The sequence below is a fragment of the Periophthalmus magnuspinnatus genome, chromosome 4, assembly GCF_009829125.3.
Source record: "Periophthalmus magnuspinnatus isolate fPerMag1 chromosome 4, fPerMag1.2.pri, whole genome shotgun sequence".
NCBI lineage: Eukaryota > Metazoa > Chordata > Actinopteri > Gobiiformes > Gobiidae > Periophthalmus > Periophthalmus magnuspinnatus.
Window position 1 is genome coordinate 10,421,252 of NC_047129.1, and position 22,237 is coordinate 10,443,488.

General features: G+C 38.2%; 2 protein-coding genes across 3 annotated transcripts in view; one reads left to right on the plus strand and one right to left on the minus strand.

The window, feature by feature from the left end:
* Positions 1–18,092, minus strand: part of LOC117369493 (zinc finger protein GLIS1) — a 57,905-nt gene extending 39,813 nt beyond the window's left edge. The window contains exons 1-2 of the mRNA XM_055221044.1: positions 17,872–18,092; positions 17,471–17,785 (exon numbers count right to left, since the gene is read on the minus strand). Of these exons, the coding sequence (XP_055077019.1) occupies positions 17,471–17,741 (271 nt within the window). The 5' untranslated portion in view covers positions 17,742–17,785; positions 17,872–18,092. The remainder of the gene's footprint in view (positions 1–17,470; positions 17,786–17,871) is intronic.
* A 981-nt stretch (positions 18,093–19,073) lies between these two features.
* On the plus strand, positions 19,074–21,104 carry dio1 (iodothyronine deiodinase 1). Of its 2 annotated transcripts, XM_055221394.1 has the most exons (5): positions 19,103–19,202; positions 19,300–19,522; positions 19,595–19,738; positions 19,923–20,122; positions 20,435–21,104. In XM_055221394.1, the coding sequence occupies exons 2-5, from the start codon at positions 19,315–19,317 to the stop codon at positions 20,498–20,500; spliced, it is 618 nt and encodes a 205-aa protein (XP_055077369.1). In that variant the 5' UTR covers positions 19,103–19,202; positions 19,300–19,314; the 3' UTR covers positions 20,501–21,104. The 2 variants fall into 2 exon arrangements, with proteins under 2 accessions (XP_033821393.1, XP_055077369.1); XM_033965502.2 differs by having other exon boundaries at positions 19,074–19,522.
* Positions 21,105–22,237: the final 1,133 nt, after the last annotated feature.

Sequence of the window (22,237 nt, forward strand, 5' to 3'; positions counted from 1 at the left end):
TAAGAATGCATATTACAGATCGTCCTGAATCAAGTTCAAGAATAACTGACCGCTTGTGGCTGTAGTTAGTAGCCTTCAGAAAGCAGAGATTTTGACCCTTTAATTTTTAAAACTAGTTAGATTGGAACTATTTTGTTTCAAAATGTATATTGATGGATCCGTCATGTTGGCAGAGATATTGACATTATTCTGCCCCGCCCACTTTTGCCTGTAAATGCGACTAAACTGTGGTTTCTTTGTGGTAGCACTTCCAGTTAAGCGGGAATCCCATTCATTTCAATGGAGAATTTAAGAAAAATCTGATTCAGATTCAGATTGATTTGTGCAAAAGCCCCATGCAAAATAATACAACCTGAATGACGAGGGTGCCATCCACAGCTACTTCCAGAATAACGTCAATAAAATAAAAAGTTGCACGGCAAGTAAATAGGTGATTATTTTAAGGAATATCTTTTGGGTAAAAATAAAATGTTTATCACATGCTTAAGATTTGGTATTTTGTAGGCACTTAGTTTACAAGTGCACTACTGTGACCACTTATGGTAAGTGGTTGAGAGCGATCAGGGTGGCATTACATTCACAGATGCAAGTATTCATTCACAATTTAGGATGCCACTGTAGGGCCATGAGAGTAGGCAGAGCAGAGCCACAGGCCACAGCTGCCACAATACAGATGTGTTGGCTCATCCTCAGACAACAGCTGTCACAGGCAACAGTGACACTTGAACTCCAAAAACAAATGTGACAGATGATAACAATTGATCAAATGAGGTATCTTCAATCCAATCAATCCAGAAACATTCATTCTCTGCAGATTCATTCTCTATATAGAACAAAATATGGTAGTGCATTTTAATTTCTTCACCTACTAAAAGTCTGTAATGTCTGTAATCAAACTTCACAGAGAGATCAAACTTTCTAATCATAATGTACCTACGGAGTACTTCCGGTGGTTTGGATAACACATTATTGGTTGGTTTATTTGTTTTTAGATAGGAGTCCTTTTGTGTGCCATCCTTCATCATTTTTTCTGCATATGGATTCTTCTCAGTTTTAGATTCATATTTTTTTCTTATTGTAACATAAACCATACAGACTTATAATAACTGACTGACTGTTCAACCGTAAACTTCCCTCAAAATCTGAACTTCGCTACAAACCACATAGTTTCACTGACAGAACTGACTGTGGACCTCTGGATTAAAAAAACCCAAGCGTATTATTGACAATTAGACTTGACTGAATCTGTCTTGATTAAAATTTGATTAATCGCACAGCCCTAGTTTGTATCTAAGACTGGATGGGTTCTATGTTGGCTATATCATAAACCTGCTCAAGCCTAAAAGAAAAAAACACCTCATGAAGCTCCAGAGATGTAGTGATTAAATGAGTCGTTTGACACTTAGTATGCTCTATTTCATATGAACGCAAAACGAATGCCTCAAACAAGAGTGTAATTATAAAGGGATAAACGAAGATATCTGAGAAGCTGTTTTTGGACATGTACGATTAGTTTTTGGCTCTGGTCGTGACGGAAAACGAGGTTCCAATCACCCTGCAATATGCTGCCTGTGATGTCATCCATTTGTCATAGACTTTCTTCTTGTTGAAATCCTTCAGGAACGCAACGCGCACAACCATAAAACTTAAACGCATCATGACCGCGGGTGGAAAGAGCACTTGAGTCCTTTTCCTCCCTCTGATTAATGCTGCTATAGCGACCATGGCGGCCCAGAAAAAGACAATAGACAGAAACAATGAACCAGCACAGACCCGATAATTCAGTTAATTAGGGCAAGGCTGGTTGTGGTCGCTGTAATGGTGATTACATTGATTTGCATGCTGGCTGACTTCCCCAGTGGGAATGGTGGCCAGTTAGGTTGCAGTGTAATGGTATACCTATTGGAGCCGCCTGAGGGGCTGATGATGAGAGTCATGTTCAAGTTCAATGTTGTGCCTTGGCTAAAAACTCTGCCCTGACCTCAGTGACTAATAACTGACTAATAAAGCTTTGCAGACACATGTCTCCAATCTAACAGGATTTAACCCTCGGAAACGTGGCCATTATCCCAATGTTAAGACTCTGTTGTACTGCTCCAATAACATGACTACAATAATCCTCAAAAGGTACGTAAATACAAGTAAATGTCTGGACACTGGAATGTGATTAAAAACAGATTTGAATAAATGTCACACCATTTAAAAAAAATATAAACCACAAATGGCTGCAAAAGGTCAGACCCAAGTCTGCATAAAATAAAAGTGGAATGTCAGGATGATCATCTGGTTTAAATCTCATCTAATCTGAATATCTGCAAAAAAAGACATTTGTCAATAAAAAAGTACAGATTATTGATGTGATGGTAGAAATAAGCAAAAGTGGCTTGTAATCGTAATAATTATTGAAATAATTCAGCATTATTACAAGATCCAAAGATCAAGTGTCCTATACATCAACTATATATGATGCAAATATAATAAAACTTATGGATAACAATTTCTTGTACTGGTAAAACAAAGGTAGATTAAATCTTTCCTTGTTCCTTTGTCTCACTTTTGAGATGTGCTGCTGGCACTGAATTCCAACTTCAAACACAAAGCGATTATCCCTTCTCTACAGAAAGACTTGAGGCAGTGTTAGTGTGTAATAATGCTTATAAAGTACAGATCAAACCAAAGTGACACACAGTTAAATGTTAGTGTTGCTGCTGTCACTCTGCATTGATGAATCTCTCTGGTGTCCACAGACAACAGCAGCTCTCCATCTGATCAGCACATGGGCTGGAGCAGCACATTATTAAGTGTAATTGGTGGTAATCTGAGGCGATTTTTTATTTGGGTGACACTTCATTTTCTACAATTCTCGCCTCTCCCTTTTAAGTCACCTCAATGCTGTGTAAGTGCCAGAGCGAGACCGTGCTTGTGCCAGCGTTTAATGCCTTCAAGTCTTCAGAGACGCTCAGAGCCTGAATTAAAAGCAGATGTTTCAATGGATAGATGGTTTAAGGAGAGGAAAAGGGGAGCGATCAGAGGTGTACTGTACTTAAAGTGTAAAAAAGGGGGGCCAGATGTCAAGAGTGTGATGCAAACATCTGAACTCTGAGGCGCAACAAGCTGCCAAAACCACAAGACAGATGCCTCTGGAAATGCAAGGTGACACCTCAACCGTTCTGACTTGGGCCCCATAAATCTTAGCATTCAGCACTTAAACAGTTAATAATGATCATTTTATTCTCATCTCCTCATGCCCACCCCACCTGCTATGACTCCCCCTGTTATGCTCCTCACATGTGGGACAAAATCGACCAACAGAACCAGGATGCTCCGGTCTTGTCTGGCGCAGATGTTGTGTATTACAGACTAAAGCCTTTCCCGGCTTCGCTCAATCTCATAACTCATGTCTATATTTGTGTCTGGTGCATAGGTCCGGAACTTATTTGTTTGCTTAGTAATGGATGTAAGATTGAAAAACCCGAGGGCACAAATAAATGAAAAATAACAAGTCTACAGAGAAAGGGAGGGAGCAACAGAGCTCTTCTTGAGGCAGGTGTGGAAAGAACAAGATAGACTGTTCAGTTACACACTGAAATGTCAGTCTTTTATCAGGATTACATGAGCCACAGACATGGGGAAAGGCCCATTTGTTCTAGGTCTGCATTGTTGCACATAATAAATTACCTGTACATGTAAACCAGATGTGCTAATTAGTCAAGTATTATTAATTGCACAACTACATTCATCACAGACTTCATCTGATAATAATAATCTTAAAATGCAAAGATTTTGTTTTAATAATATGCTTTTGCTTCTGATATGTATAATTTTGAGAATTAGAAAAGCTAACTTTTGATTTTACATAATGTAACAACAAATGGAAAAGTTAAATAGATCAACAAAACTAACTCCCTGATTTTCCTTAAAGTTGGTGAAAGGTAAGGTCTGTGCAAATGAAGACGGCAGTGCTGCTGTAGGACACTGTGTGGACACTATGTGGACATTATGTGGACACGATGCGGACACTATGTGGACATTATGGAGACACAATTTGGACACTATGTGGACATTATGTAGACGCTATGTGGAAACTATGCGGACACTATGTAGACACTATGTGAACACTATGTGGACATTATGTGGACACTATGAGTACACTATGTGGACACTATATGGACACTATGTGTACACTATGTGGACATTATGTGGACACTATGTGAACACTATGTGGAGCAGAGGTCACAGACTGAGACACAAACAGACAGTTGGCAGAGGTGGACCATGTGAGTAGAATCACAAACAGAGCACCAGTCAGGTACAGATACAGAGGAGAGCCCACAGGAGTGATCCTCACACTGAAATGTCCTCACAGCATCAGGAAGGAAGTGCCTCATTAACATAATTAAGAGTTTGCACTTGTGTCTTACTCCACCTAGTGGCAGGACATGGTAAATGATACAGCATCTATCTGGTCTGGTATGGGAAAAGATACATGCATTTATTTAGCTTCCAGGGACTTAATATACATACTACTTCAAATGGTTTGATTTTAGTCTGCACAAGTAAACCTACATATTTCATCACATTCAATAGTTTTGAGGAAAAGTGTAAAAAGATAAATGTCAATAAATTAGCCTCTTAAATATGAAAAGAACATTTTGTTGTTTGTTTTTGTCGACCAAAAAGAGATGGTCATAAACAGATGTGCAATCAAGTCAATCTTTTTTTGTTAGCTAAACAAAAGTACAGTCGGGAAAACACCATAAAGACACAGCAGGCCACATCTGTATCCTGACAATCCCTATCATAACACACCATGCCCACAAAGCTGTCCACAGCCAGCATTAATCACACACTATCAAAGTTTTATAAGAAATCCTGGTCCAAACCACATCCTCGGATCTGACAGGAGCGCCTCATAATTATGAAGAAACAGAGAAGACATGATGCATTTGGCTCTGAGTGAGAGAGGCGCGTCTAAACTGACACCTTTATAGAGCAGGTGAATAAACCAGGACTAAAGCAGCTCTCAGGACCATGAGAGGAGGCTCTGTTTAGGGCGAAAGCTGTAAAAATATATATTACTGTGAGGGAGTTTATTAAATTAGATTAGCATTAGCGCTGCTGACGCCAGAAGGGAAAGAAGTACATAAAACCTGTAGGCTATGTACAATTATGTCAAAAAAAAAGAAGAAATACAAAATAATAAATACATAAAAAGTATGTAAAGTGTATTTATGTAAATGTAAAGTATTTGCTAAACCACTGTAATTACAACTTCCACAATTAAGTTACTAATCATTTTACCTATACAAACGCTCTTTCCTACTCCTCCTACTTTTACTACAAAACCAGGCACTATTGCTGATTGCATTACTAATGTTCTACTGCACACTGCCAATAGTTTGTACATGCCTGCGAGTATGTTTTCCAAAGACTACTCTAAAAATGCCCAGACCAGATGAATGTAGTTTCTGTTGAAAGGAAAGACTGTATTCACAGTGCAATGAAGTCTGCATTGTTTATCCTCTGTTAATGATCCATTGTTGGTATCTTTGTGACAGTGTTTTCTGGCGGTTTGGGCACTCTGTACGTCCTCCGCAGCCAATTCCCAATATTTACAAGCAAGTCCGATGTGATTGAACACAGATGGCAGGAAATTCCTTGGAAATAACAGTGGTCTGACTCCACCGCAGTACATAGGAGTATCTTCATGGAGCAGATGTATTGACAGACACTCAGTCTTCGTTTTGGCAGAGCTCCACCCCCCTCCATCCTTCCTGATATGACAAGAGCATCAATTTATACGACTTCTGTATAACAAGGGATCAATTTGCAGCAATTACTGTATATTTTAATGGTTAGAGACAGCAGAGAGGGAGATCGAAACGCATAGCTAGGAAATGTCTGGCATATAGCTCCCCTGATGGTCGGCGGTCCAACACAGAGGTTGAATTTAAGTGTTAGTAATTAGATAGCATTTGAACAGAGCAACATTTGAAAATCATTATTTTGTTACCTATACACTGTAAACACAACCTCAGTGCTTTTCTCTGAGGAAATATAAGCTGTTTTAAACAACGGCAGATGTTTTGAGAAAGACAAATTTGAATTCCTCTCCATACATTTTTTCTTTTGTTGTTTTAGAGCAGGCAGACAAAGAGATTGCTACTTTCAGGAAAAAAAAAATCTTCGAAATCATAGAAACCCAAAAGAAGCTTGAATTCTGAGTTCAAATTACTTACAAGTTGAATTTAAAAGGGTATGTGTTAACCTGTATATAAATATTTTCATTGACAATTCTGTCCAGGTAGCAGCAGAACTAGATCTATCATCAAATCTTAAATGAAAAACAGAGATTAATTACCACAAAACAATAATTTCATCATAGTCATCAAATTAAAAGTGTAATTTTGTTTCAACAATATACAATAGTAATATTTTACCTCAAAACATCTGCCATTAAAACTGATTTGAGTCTAAAAATACCTTCACTATTTGGGGCACCACAGTGGGGTTTTCATATATATACAAAATAAATAGGAGCAGGCCTCCGGTTTTCCACTGAGCAAACCTGTGTTGAGTTTCAAACCACACATACCTAAAGGAAGTCAGCAATAGGAGGCTTTTATTGTGTGGGGAGTCCTCATTCACCAAAGTCTGCAATGGGACCACCCTCTTGACAAAGTAACCTGAGCTGGACAGTCAGAGCTTATACATTTCACAACACTGCTCTGGGCCAAATATGGAAAGAAAAACACTTTATATTTCTCATCTTTGTGGGACGGCCAGAGGAGCAAACTGTCCAGGACACAGTGACAGAGTTCTGGGCTGAGGCGCACCACTGGAGCTTGTAAAGGGAATGACAAATGGGACCCAATGACACCAGTGGAAACACATTCGATCTTATGAGCCAGAGGCCGCTGTTGACATAGACAGGATCGACAGGGCCACCATCAAACAGCTTTATGATCAAATATACTGTATTTTAACTGTATAAGAACCTCGTCTGTCTCTTATGGGGAGAACATATTTATTATAGGCAATAAAACAACAGGATACAGAAGTCAGCTTTCCATCACACTGCTGCAAGGACTCTAGTAACAACTATCAAATATAAGTGAAAAGATATATTCATGTTTACAAGGAGGGACTGGTGTAATTAGGCCTGTCACAATAACACATTTTGAAGTATGATATATAGCTGAAGTAAATGTAGACAATAGACGATTATATTGAAACATATTTTTCACACTGACACAATAACCATAAATCAGGATTATTCCCACAAAAAATAAATACGTAAATGAGGCAGAATGAAACACTGTAGTATCTATAATGAGTCACAGACGTTATGTATCCAACATTTTAGCTCAAATGTAATCGTAGTACAGAAGAATAACACAGATTTTCACACTAGAGCAAAGAAAAAGAGCCATGATAAATATTGAACCCAAAAATTAATGTCCCATTTATCGTTTACTCAATGACTGAAGTTAATATAGTAATTATCGTGACTGGCCTCGGTGCAACAGAACTATGCGGCTCACAAAACAATCGTATTTATGCATTAACAATAACTATGATAATAACTAATAATAAATAATTAATCTTTTAAAATTATTTCCAGCTTAATTTATTGATGTGGTGTTTTAATGCCCCCTTTCAGCCGAGCACCTTTTTGTCATCAGCAGCATCTCCACTGAGGCCGTCGATTAGTTTTTTACGTGATTGTGGAACTGCTCTTGAATTGGCTTGTTGGGGGAAAATAAAGAGCTATTGAATTGAATTGAACATTTACATTCATACAAATATAATGTAAAGTTATCATGGCGTTACTGACTTAACTGGGTGAGTAATAATTACCTCCTGTGATTGTCCACATAGTTGTTAGGTTAGGGAAGAAGGAAAAGCTAAGTAACAATGCAGTTACATTGCATTCTCTAAATAAAATCTGGAAACTATTGCTGTTTAATCAATTAATTAAGACATTCACAAAGAGCATTTTATATGGCAATGAAAATTAAATATATAAAAGAAAGTTATCCAGCTACGATATTTCATAATTATATTTAAGTGCCTTCTCTGTGTGGGATAGTAAGTGCGAGCTGCAGTTGTTGAAAGTTTCTTGGATGACTTGGAGGTGAGAAGGCGCCTAATCAGACAATAATAAAGTTTATTTGGAGACATTGGCCTCTTAAATGCGCTGCTCTTGGACTCTGAGCTTAACAGATCTCAAGAGGCACTGGCCCCGTCCCTGCGTCAACTCTTTCACCTAACCTGGCACTCATCGTGAAGTCTTTGACAAACCATTAAAAATATTCACCCATGACCTGTTTTCCAATACAGCCTCCAAACCTATAAAAGGGTTTGCGTTTTCATTTAGGTTTATTTGAGAAACTTTGAAATGCAAATGTTTGTTTCCGAACAAATTAAAAATGAGTGCAAGCAACTTAAAGTGAAATTCAATGTGAAATATGAATTCTGGCCATTTGACATCATCCCTAAGATAAACATGCGGGCGCTGGGTAAAGCCTTTCTGTGCAGTTAAATGAGTGTACTTTGGCACTCCGTGGAGCACATACACTGATGCTTCACGGATCTCGCGGCTTACAGACGACTGGCATCTTTACACTGGCTCAGATTGGTCATATTTCTGAGACCATTGACAGGTCTGGCCTTGTAAAAATGAGCACTCAGCGTTTACATTACATTATATTGAATTTACATTTACAGTGAAAGCAATCAAGGCCATGATGACAAGGCCTATTGACTTGTAGTTTTAGGCACTACATTTTCTGTACAGACATTTGATCTGATTTACTGCGTATTTTACCACATATGACTATAAACATACAACCATTACTTCTTAGATAAAACTATAGCCAACTGAGACATTTTGGGAGTCTTGACTTTGACCCTTCATATTTTTACAATCTTGTAAAAACTTTCCAGTTTTTAAAATCATTCCTTGTAAATATCCTTTTTGAGATCAATACATTTACAGGGTATCACCCTTTTCTATGTGAGTCATTGAAAATTTCAGTATGTGAGGCCAATAAAAAACTACTAATGGGGGACACTATCCTTTGAGACAACACTTGAAGAAGATGGTCAAAATTAACTTAGGATTCTATGCGATTATCTTTATTATCTTCCTTACAGGTGCTATGTAACTTTTCTGGTGAAGGGTCCGCCCCCTGCTTGTCTTCATGGAGACTGCTTTATCTGTAATATATCACAGTATGACATTAAGCATATAATCATACAGACAAGGCCAAGTTAGAGTGTTCAGTATGTTTGAACACTGAAAACACCTGCAGTTGAATCAATGCATGATAGATAAGTTTTATGCCACACTGCAAAATAAACCAGGTAAAGCAATAACATATGCATTGACACGAGCAGGTGGCAGACCCTCCACCAGTAAAATCTTAAATCTTATATATACAGTTGAAACCAGAACTTTACATACTCTATATAAAAAGACACATATGCTTTTTGTTCTCACAGTCCGACATGAAATCAGACTAATCTTTTCCTGTTTTAGGTCAATTAGAATTACCAAAATTATTTCTGTTTGCTAAATGCCAAATAATGAGAGATTTTTTTAGACAATTTTTCATAACTTTTTCAAAGTCAGAAGTTTACATACATTCCATTAATATTTTGTACCATTGCCTTTAAACTGTGTGACATGGGTCAAATGTTTTGGATATCCTTCCACACGCTTCTCACAATAGTTGACAGGAATTTTGTCCCATTCCTCCTGACAGAGCTGGTGTAACTGAGCAAAGTTTGTAGGCCGCCTTACTTGCACATGCCTTTTTAGGTCTGCCCATACATTTTCAATCAGGGCTTTGTGATGGCCACTTCAAAACATTGATTTTGTTATCATTAAGCCACTTTGTGACCAATTTGGCAGTATGCTTCGGATCATTGTCCATTTGGAACAACCATTTGTGCCCAAGCTTCCTGGCTGACGCCTTGAGATGTTGCTTCAGTTATTGTCACATAATGTTCTTTCCTCATGATGCATCTATTTTGTGAAGTGTAACAGTCTTTCCTGCAGCAAAACAACCCCACAACATGATGTTGCCACCCCCGTATTGCACAGTTGGGATGGTGTTGTCAGGCTTGCAAGTTTACCCCTTTTTCCTCCAAAACATAACGATGCTCATTATGGACAAACAGTTAAATTTTAGTTTCATCCGATCACATGACATGTCTCAAAAATAAGGTCTTTGCCCCTGTGTGCATTCACAAACTGTAATCTGGCTTTTTATGTTTCTTTTGGAGTAATGACTTCTTCCTGCAGAGTTGTCTTTCAGCCCACCCCCGTTTTCAGTATTCGTTTCACTGTGTATAATGACACACTCTTACCAGCTTCAGCAGCATCTTCATAAAGTCTTTTGCTTTTGTTCAGCGCGTTCATCTCTGGTATCTGTCTCCTTCCTGAGTGGTATGATGGTTGGACATTCCCATGGTGTTTATACTTGTGTATAATTGTTTGAACAGATGAACATGGCACCTTCGGTGCCTGGTAATTGCACTGAGGATGAACCAGACTTGTGCAAGTCCACAATTCTTTTCCTGATATCTTGGCTGATTTCTTTTGACTTTCCCATGATGTTACACAAAGAAGTAGTGTGTTTCAGGTGTATCTTCAAATACATCCACATGTGTGTCTCTAATTAACTCAAATGTTGTCAGTAAATCAATTAGAAAGTCATGTCATCATCGTCATCATCATCTGGGTTTTCCCAAATTGTGTGTGTATATATATGTGTGTGTGTGTGTGTATATATATATATATATATATATATATATATATATATATATATATATATATATATATATATATATACATACACACACACCCCCACACACACACATATATATATATATATATATATATATATATATATATATATATACACACACACACACACACACACACACACACATATATATATATATATATATATATTTTTTTTTTTTTTTTTTTTTTTTTTTTTTTTTTTTAAAGTGTATATAAACTCCTGGTTTCAACTGTACGTCCTATAATCATCTCTGCTCATTTTTTGTTCACTGACATGAGTTGCCTTCTTTTAATTGCCATCAGATGTAGCAAAAAGCTTGAACAATGAACATAGCACAGAGCCAACAATGGAGAGTGCACATGACATGCTGTGTATCTGTAACAATGAGGCCCTATGTGTCTCTACAGAAAGCACACACGCTGTCAAACTCCATGGAGCACTGCAGAGGCACTGGGCTGTGTAATGCAGGGCAGAGGCAGCAGGTACTTGTTAGTTAATCAGCGTTTGAATTAAGGCAGGAGCAGAGGCTGTTTTGACTAAGTCGTCTCAGTGAGGGCCGCCATGGAGACTCCCGGCATTTGTAAGAGATTAGCAGCCCCAAGTTCTGATGCACTGAGCCCAGGTCAAACCAAGTGCACGGCTCAGATGCAATACAAGTCCCACAATATCTCCTCATCTGATGCATTTGTGCTGGGGCCGCTACACTCAATAATGAGATTACACATTTAGGTCTCAAGTTCACCGGGGTTATCCTTATTTTGTTCTTCTTTTCTCCAATCACCATCACAGCAGCAAATAATCAGATTCTTACTGTGTCGTAATTTGGCTGTTAAGATAAAATTTCACCTAACTGACAACAACGAATGGGACTACTTGATTATAGGGAAACATATATGTATTGATATTTCACCTATCATAATTTTTAGTAATGTTTTGTGATTCATGTTTTAAAAGCCCCGTATTAGGTTTGCTCCAGGTTTTATAAGACAGACAGAGCACCCATACCTTTCACACAGAATTTAATTGTTTAGTTTTTTTTTTTATTTCCCACTTAAGTTAATTGAATCAAGTTGAAATCAAAATGCAAATTTGATTTAATAACAGAGTCTTACAATGCCCTTTGTCAAAGAGTAACTGGTACAAAATTTAAACAATATCTTTGAGCTCTGTCAATAAATAAAACAGTAGTCAATCCTAAAAATAGCTCAGGGCCAGACAATATCCAACCGATTCAATATGAGAAAAGAAAACTTAGATGAATATGGTTGATTAGCTTCCTATTGGCTGTAACGCTCTGGCACCTGGGACTTAAGGCTCTAATGTAGCACAGTCACCATTATAACACAATGTCTACATAACTGCAATAGACTCAAAACACTCTGCTCATTATATCATTATTAGTCATTAAATTATGAGCTACAAACAAAAACACATTTGTTTTTGACATTTTGATCCTTTTCCCTCTGTGAGTACGTGTACAGCCAAATCCTCATAGTCAGATATCAGAGACGTTTCCTGCTGAAGACATTTTATGGGTTATCGAAGCCCTGTGAACCATGTGTCTTTGTTTTGTGCACTGCAACTCTCGGTGTATCCGCTTTAAGAGATTCTGGCTGCACTGAGGAACAGGCTATAAATAAACACATGAACACAACAGATCCACATTGGCTCTTCCCTTCCAAAATCTGAGGGCATCACAGTGAAACATTTTACATCAGATGCTCTTCCTGCCAAACTTTCTGTAGTGAGCAGTTTAGGTGTGAGTGCACCACACATGTAGGGCACAACTATGCATTGTGTTGTATGATTTATATTGACCAAAACTGATGGTAAAAGGGGAAGAGCGAGAGGCTACTCATCCTAATTGTGATGATTTGGCTTAACTCATGGTTATATGCAGCAATTATTCAGGCACTGTCTATAAAAGAGAGTATGGACTTATTATCCTTTATTATTATGATTCATGATTTAAAAGCCATCACACAAAGAGCTGCTATGTTTAGTTTTTACTGTCACGTATCGTTAAGATTTGCGATTTATCTTTTAAAATCATTATTTAGATCAAAGCGGAAAACAACATTTCAGAGAAGACATGTACTGCTAAAATAATAAAAGAATCACATGCATTTCAGAATATGTTTGTAGTGTAAACTATATGGTTAGCAAGTTACAGTTAGAGACAGGGTATTTTATTGTTACAAGAGCAAATTAGATAACATCAATAAATGCCGCCTTTGTGATTCAAGTAAAATATGATGTAGGTAAAATCAAATTAAAAAAATCAAAAAACAAGCAAAATGGTTGTTGTTGAGGCGACCACTAAAGCCATAGGATCCAGAGTTTAATACTGTATTTTTTTATGCACTGCAGTATCACATGTACGGCTTTGAGGGAATGTGAAGCATGTTAATGAAAAGTACACACTGCAGCAATTACTGTGTGAAATATGGATCCACTTAAAAAACTTCCTGTGTAGTTTACAAGTCTTACATGATTCATGATGATTCAAGTTTAGAGGCAGCAAAAAAAGGATAATGCTTTTTACCACCACATAAAAATCCCAGATAAATATGTACATGGACCAAATTAATTGGTGAAAAGTCTATAAAAATACTGTAACTCAAAGGTATGGCAAATTGGCTCTTATATACCATTCATCTGATCACAAGGATTGCTTTCCCCAATCTTTCCTTCTTTCTGTCTGGCAATATTTACATTTTAAGTCCACTTGTGCAGTAGGCCAACCAGGATAATCAAGTGTTTCCCATCACTTGTTAATTACGTGAGCCTCCATACTTTTTAAGGCGTACAATGCCAGTCACACATTGTTCAGAGCAGACCACTGGCTATCCTTCACCATGGATGTGAACACACTTATTAGTTATGAGTGAGTTAATATACAAGCGCTGCAGCTGGATTCATTTAACAGGACTAGAGAATAAATAATTCTGCCAAAGCACCGGGATTCTATTAACGAGCTCTAATAAAATATATAAACTGCACTATTAGACTTTATAATGTCTTTCATAGTCCTCTGGGGCTGAGCCAGCCAATAGTGGACTGCGCTGACTGGGCACTACCCCATTGGCAACCTCCTGGCACCGGGGAGTGAACAAGAGAGAGGATAAACCTTTTGGCTGCTTTCTGCTGCATCTAATGAAGGCATTAAAACAGACGCTCAGATGAAGCCATGTCTGATTGGCTGCGTGATTCATCTACACATACCAGCCTGCAGAAATGCAGCTAAATACTATCGTTCAACAAAAACTTGTGCCAACAGAGCTGCTAAGAACCTCTCTCTACAACAGCTCCACAGTGCCCTGGTGTTAAGTCCTGGTTCTAAAGTCACTGGGCTGACAGGCAGCAGCCCTCAGCTCTGGCAAAGCCTTAAACTGCTGCAGTCAAAGTGGAGCACATTTTTCTTTGATGAAGCAAATCTGAGTCAGGCCAAGAACAGCAAGTGGCACAGTGGAGATGTAAATCAAAAACCCACCCGTGTGCAAGTCATACATAAAATGTCTGGACGAGGCCAGCTGCGTCTAACGGCAAAGTTACACAGACTGTGGACCTGTGGTAAGATAGATAGATCTCATTCTATTGGTATTGAAATGGTCTAACCCACTTCAAAAATACAAACACTGTTAACCTAAAAATATGTTTTTATTGCAGTATGTCTTTGCCAACTAAATAGCTATTACTTCATAAAATTGTAGCCCAGAGCATGTTAGCTCTGGTATTCAAAAGCTATTTTGACACTTACTCAAACCAGATCATATTTTAGCTTTGAGTGTTTGAATTTATTGGCAGTCAAACGTAAATCAGCATGCCTTTGGCTGCAGCAAAACACTTCTTCCATACTACATTCATAACACAAGAATCAAACTGTTGCTAACCAGAGAAGCACAGACGCTTAACATAAACAACACAGAGCTTGTATTATTAGATATTTTATAATATCTTAGTGAATCCAGAAGATACTGTCACAGATTTTCAGTTCTCACACAAGTGAGGTGATTCAGCAGGTGTCCAGACCAGCACTCTCTCACACATCAGGAAGTGTTCTCAGCATTACCCAGAATCCCTCCTCATCCCCAGCTTCAGACAGACATTTACAGGGGTTTACGAGAACTCCAGTGCACAATCATCAATGTGCTGGGCTTTATGAATCAATGGAACAACATGCCGCACACATTACACCACAGCACCATTCTCAGTAGCACCCTGTATTACTCACAACTGAGCTCACACAAGATCAAACACATGGGACAGAGGTTTGATAGATTTGTCTAGATATATGATAGAGCAGTAATGTACCATGGCAACCAAATGCTCTATGATCAGACATGGAGAGCCTTTGATACTAAAAGTACACACTGGGTCACATAAATGTATCCTGTAACTGTTGTTTAAAACTTTTTCCTTTTGCATTAGTTGTTGTTGGCAAAGTGTTGTCCACAGAATGCAACTACTCAAAAATGTTTTATTTTTCAAACCAAACGTAATGACATGCAGAAACGTAATTGGCTTTTACTCAATCCCAAGAGCTTTGCCTCATAAAATGTGCTAACACTTATGATAGGATGATTTATGTTTAATGAAGCTAAAGCAAACTAGATCACAATTCTCAATGTGAAATGAAATTAAGCTTTTATAAACATTTATCTATGTAAACTTTTAAAGTTGTGTAAAATAAATACATCAATAATCAATCAATGCATCATTTCTTTCAAAAGGTTTTGAATCGAATCAATTCAGAAAAGCAGAGCTAACAATCTAAAATGCGTCAAGGCTAAAAATTACTTATAAAAACAGTAAAGATAGAAGAAGATTGATGTTAAATATATGTATTATTTTATTTGGATCCTCATTAGCTTCTCCATAGTGGTCGCTAATCTTCCTGTGGACCATAAAAATATGAAATAAACATCTAAAATGATTATATTTAATTAGAAAATAAATCAAACTATAATATTCCATTACAGAGTCAATAGTATTTAGGTTTTATTCATGTCCAAAGATGTTAGATGCATCAATACAATTTATTTATTTTTTTTATGGTTGGGTTTTAGAGTATCAATTATCAGTTGAAAACAAGCCACTGATGATATTTAAATGGCTCTAAAAACAAAGAAAGGGCCAAAGGCATTAAAGCATGTGTAAAGTCCATTTGTGGATTTAGTAAAAGAAAAAACAGTGTGTTGGAAACTGATGCCCGACCACATACCTAAAAAAGGCTCTCCGACTGGTTTGTATAAATAAAACAAAAAACCACAGAAGCGCACTAGCCAATACTTGAAAGCCTGACTCAGCATTTTAAAGTTTGAATCAACAGACGTAGTCCTGCGTTTATCAGTGAGAGTCACCACTCTGTCCTAACTCAAACATCCTCCTCCAATAAGATCAGCGTCACGCTCCCGAGCTCCAGCCATAAGAAACTGCAGCACGCTCCCGTTCCAGACTGCGCTCGCAGCACTACAACTTCAGTACTGTTTTATATTTTTTCAATTTTTTTGTAAAATTAATTACCACAAAATGCAACGAAGTCAGCAATATTTCAGACTATGCCAAACTAATTTAATATCAGCAAAAGCCATTGTAGAATTTGTGATTTTAAAAAGCAAGATGCAAAAAAATGTATGATTATATATATATATATATATATATATATATATATATATATTTTTTTTTGCCAGCAAATAAACCCCATTTAACTGGATTTAACAAATCTGCATGTTTGTATGAGAAATGTTGATTTTGTTTATTTATTTAACCTTTATTTAACCAGGAGAACCTCACTGAGATTAAAAAGGCCTTTTTCAAAAGTGTCCTGGCCAAGAGGCAGCTGATTCACTTTTCCTCAAACAGGCTTTTTGCAAAGTATTTCATGCATATTTCAATTTAAAACTGAAAGTAAACAACTAAACTGTTTGTTAACTGAAAGTCTGGCTACAATTCTCTTTCTATCTCTACAATTATTAGGATTTGAATCATACAAACATATAACGCATTATTTGTATTGCTTAGATCCTGAGACAGGCATGCTTGTCTTGTCACATTTTATAAGTCCTCAATTCAAACAAATCTTGTTTCTGTATTTTCCGGGAAACGCAGTTCAAAAGCCTGAGGAGACAATGAGACGATTGATTTTGTTTGGGATGCTGGAGCTGGGGGCACTGCTGCTCTATGAGGACTCATAAATGTTGAGACACTTTCAGTAAAAACATCTGGTTTGTGTTTAGCACGCAGAAAGTATAATCAAAACCGTTGATCCTCTTCTTGCTGCAAGGATGACTGCTAATATAAAAGTCTGGTTCGACTAATCATAATTTAGGACTGGGTAATAATTAGAGCAAGCCCCTCACAACTTCCTTTCTGTGGAGACCCATGCAAGTACCACTTTCAACACTGGTGTGTAAAGAAGGCAACATTAATGTAAAATAAAATCAAGCCTAGCTCTATAATGTTATTGCTATAGGATAATAATCAAAGTTTAAAATATAATTGGAAAGTTATTTTCATGATTTATACATAACACATATTTTATGCTGATATTTGGCATAAAATAGTCCTATGTCATGAATGTATAAAAACTATTTCTTATTTATCAATGTTGTGATAAAGATACATCTGTATGACATATACTGTGAGCTTACCTTGAAGTTGTGGGGAAGAAAAGTAACTCCGTGAAGTTTTGCAGGATTGATGCACTTTTTCTTCAGAACCATTAAGATGCTTTGGACTGGAGCAGTTCATGCGCGCCGGGCTGCTGAGGGGGCTCCGACACATCAGGGTACCGCTGGTCGGTCTCCGCGCGCAGATTTCGGCTTTGCCGTACATGGAGAGCGACAGGCTGGTAAAGTCTGTAAACGTGGGGGTTTGACAATGGCTCACCATCCCGTCCACCGATGTGGAGTCCTGCTGCATTTAATGTGCGACTTGTATGTAACTCACACGGTTGGTCCCATTACCTGTACAGGGAATTTATAAAGAAAAATAAACATTATTTAAATACATTATCGCATGATAATTATGTAAAGAATAACGTGCCACTTACTGTTCTATCCGCTGATATCAACATCCATCGGTTCCCTTTCACATAGGTGACTTATCAAGGTGAGCGCATGTGTGTGCCAAATCACCAGCATCCTTCCAGTCATCAGCATCCCGCGCGTCTGCCTCTCTCTGATTGGCACCGGTGACGCTGCAGCCCCACGAGCTCCCGCGCACCAATGAGGCTGTCCCAGTGTATCGAGGGAGGATGTAGCCTATAGTACAGTAACTCCACACTGTAACTGCCCAGCTACACGTGGGTGCCTCAAATGATGTCATAATCAAGAGAAGGGCCAAATATTGAGACCGCCCCCCTTTATCCTATGTGGCCATGGATCTATGTAACCTACTTGGAGACGCAGTAGTGACTGAAATTAAGGTTAGGCTGTCTAGCTCCAAGTTGGTTACGATCTGTCTTTGAACAGCGCAAAAATGCATTACAACATGCGGACTACAAGCAGGCTAGGCTAGCTGACTATGCGCCAAATCTGTTTGGCTAACTGTTTTTGCGCTTGTTAAAGTAAACTAAACCCAAACCTACCTCACTTCGTACAAGTAGAAAAGTTAGAACAAAAGCAACAGCTCCACCTGGCGGGTATATGAAAAGTCTACACACTCGGACAGTATGATTTTGAGCAGATCCATGATGATGTTTCATGAAGCCCACACAAACCTCAAACGTGGATCGATGCCGTGATGCATTTAAGAACGGTCAAGCGCCTGGGAGAAATTCAAACTTTTCAGGCTTAAGCTAGCGTATAAAACACAACTGTCTGTTTAGCTTTCTCACCATTAAAATAGACTTATATCAGCATTTCGATATTATTGCGACAGTAAGGATAAATGGTGCGCTTTAACCCATGGCGCAGATTGACAGTTTCCGTCAGTCTACCCCGGGGCAGCAAAGTATTTAATCACCACTGCGTATTGAGTGAATGAATAGTGACGACAGTATAACGATTTGACCCGCCTGTGAAGCGCAGTACAAGCGTAGGCTATTGTTTTATTATGAACTGTTTTTTTACTCATAGACCTATATTTTGCTTGAGAGAAACAAGAGAAATGCTGATTAGGCTGAGTAGTCTAATTATTTAAGTTTTAGTTTTTGTGTATGTTACAAATCCCACTTGACAAGAAAGAAAATGAAATACGTTGACGGAGGTAGTGAAAAGAACATGAGCTCGGAGGTGGTCCGTGAACGCAGCGGTTACTAAACTTTTGTGTAGAGTGGGCGGTAGCAGACATGTTTTTCTTCAGCCAGATGACTGTTCAGTGACAGAAGCTGTGAGGACAGCGATACTGCCACCAAGAAGCCATCATGTTTCTTCAAAAACTGTGGGTGTATTTATCGACGATACTCATGTTTGGCTACATGGTCAGCCTCAATTTGACGTTAAGGATTATTTATTTTGTCTCACCTAACATCTTCAAGAAAGTCACGCTGTCAATGGGAAAAAAGTTAACAATGACACAAAACCCCAATTTCACATTTGAAGACTGGGGCCTGACTTTCATGTCACTTTCCTTCATCAAAACAGTGTCGCATATCTTATGGCTGTCAATGGGGCAAGAGGCGTTTGAGGGGGGAGCAGCTCCAGACTCACCTGTGATCACCATGGAAGGACAGGAGTCTAGCATCCTCAAATTCATGAAAGGTTTGTGTTTGCAAATGAAGCTACTGTCACTGGGTGTTTCTCATGTTAAATAATGAGCTCTTTACTGTGCAGACAACAGACCGCTGGTCCTGAACTTTGGCAGCTGCACCTGACCACCGTTCATGTACAAACTTGGGGAGTTTAAGGAACTCGTCCAGGATTTCAGTGATGTGGCAGACTTTCTAGTGGTCTACATTGCAGAAGCACACTCATCAGGTGAGCCCCTTCCCCTCCTAGTGCACTCTGTTAATATGTGTACAGGTGCTTCTTTGGGGGCATTGTCCTATTTTAGACACAGCTTTTGATGAAAAGATAACTCATTATAAGAGAATTTTAATGTGCAGTCAGTTGTAACAGTCCTTAATGTGCCTTTTGTTGAATGTAAATGTATGTATTCCAGATGGTTGGGCCTTTACCAACAACTATGACATAAAACAGCATCAGGGCCTTGAAGACCGGTTGTCTGCTGCACGGATACTGTTTCAGAAAGACCCCCCGTGTCCAGTGGTGGTAGATGAAATGTCCAATTGCACTACTATAAAGTATGGAGCACTGCCCGATAGAATGTATGTGCTGCAGGCTGGGAAAGTCATCTATAAGGTAGAACATTTAATACATTTTGAGTGTAGCTTACACTTTCCCACACATTGTGTTTTCTTTTTCCGTGTTTAACATTCATAAGGCTTATCAGTCTTATTGTCCTGTGTGTCTCACGGCATCGCGTGTGGAGAAAACACCATCTTCCTCTTGGCACACTACCAAATTTGTTAGTTATGCCAGAAATGCGGCTCATTTAAAACGGCCTACTCCTAAACTTGTTTATTGTTTCGCCCATTCATTATATTTTGTGTGCAAAGAGAAGTTTCACTTATATTACATAATAAGATAGTAAATCTTTCTTTTCTTTTCCAGGGAGAAATGGGTCCATGGGGCTACGATCCATTGAAAGTACGTGCCTTTCTGGAAAAAATGAAATAAGCGTGCTCGTATCAAGCCAGATCCATCTGTCATGCTTTTTGTGTTACATAATCCTTTTTACTTTTTATGCAGTACTATATTCAACATTTTCCATATATTATCCAAACATATACAGCATATGTTGTACTTTCACTGTAGTTGTAGCTAAGTTTGTAAGCCTTTGCACTATCACTTTTGAAGGACACCTCAGACCACTGGCTGTGGAGTCAGGTGTTTGAGTGACAGCTGCAGAGTAAAGCTGTAGCCTCTGCAGCTCGATGATATTAACCCTGATCCCAGTCCATGATGTCAGAGGTGTCCCTCAGTGAACCGAACGGCTGTGTGCTCCCAAGTGCTTGTGTTTTTGTATAAGTCCAGTATGTATTGGAACAACATGAGCTTCTCTTTCAATGCCCCAGTCTAATATTGTTAAAAGCTGTTTTACCATGAAAGTTACATCTTAAACCTCTGTGGGATGTAACAGGATCTACTGTATGTACATAAAGCATGTTTTTCTATACATTAAATTGGGACATTTAAAAATCAACATGTATTTGGATTACCAACATTTGTATAACTGAATATCTTTGTATAAAAAAAAAATAAAATACTTTTTAAGAAACAAGCGATATTTCTCATTTGCTGGTTAAGTTGAGCACTTCCAGATGGGGGCACTAAGTAATTGTAAACAATCTTACGGTAAATCAGAAAAAAACCACACAATTTAATGAGAAGCAGTGGCTCCTGAACTCTATATTCCCCCTTTTCAGCCATTTACATCAACATGTTTTAGTATCTGACATTACCATTGTTACCAAAATAATATATGCGTTAAATTATAAATTGCATTGTTGATGTAGTGTCAGTTGTTCTTCTCCCAAACATTTGCGTGGGCTTTTCATGAAATCACGTGTTTGCAGCCGTACCTTGTTATTGACCTAAACAGGTCTGACTGTTTGCTGTCGTGTCTGGAAATTATTAATGTTAAAGGTACAGTCTGTTAGTTGTGTAATATCCTCTGCTCACACATGCATATATAAGTCACAGAAGTAGGTTAATATCTAACTGCCTTATCACTGGATATTGATTCCAGCCGCACATTAAAGTGAAGGCCCTTATGACATGCAACATCCATCCAACAAAATGTCTGTCTGCTACGTCTATTATTTTTTTATAATGCTCCTTGCAAAGTATTAATTCACTGTATTTTTATTTTGTATACAACTTTAGATTGGTGTCTTGTAGGCCCATTGTAATAACATGGATATTAACCATGTTAATCTAAACAGTGCATTTGTGTCTCTCATGGGGCTTTAGTGCAGTAAACATGGAGCTTTGGATCCTGCCCAGCCAAGCCACATCCTGTGGAGCAGTCTGCACCTCTTTTCCTTTTGTTAAACAGGATCCAGCTAGAGCGGCATTCACCCAACTATGAACTCCTCCTGAGATGTAACCCAAGCCACGGGTTCAACAGGTACAGTGCGCCCAACGGCTTTCAGGTAACTCGTGTAAACAAGAGAACAGCGGTTCTTTTGGCCAACAGAGGGCACTGTAATAAGTTGTTTAAAAAGGGGACACATTATGTTAAATCTATTTTATGAGTGTTTAACCATGTCATAAGGGCGTTCCCACATCATTAGCTTCCTCAAAGTTTTATTACAAGTGTGTGAGTAACCCTGTATTGTCAAGCATTTAAGACTTGAGTGCTCCAAAACTGCAGTTTTCTCCTAATGTCTTCCTTAAAAGATCCTTATTTAT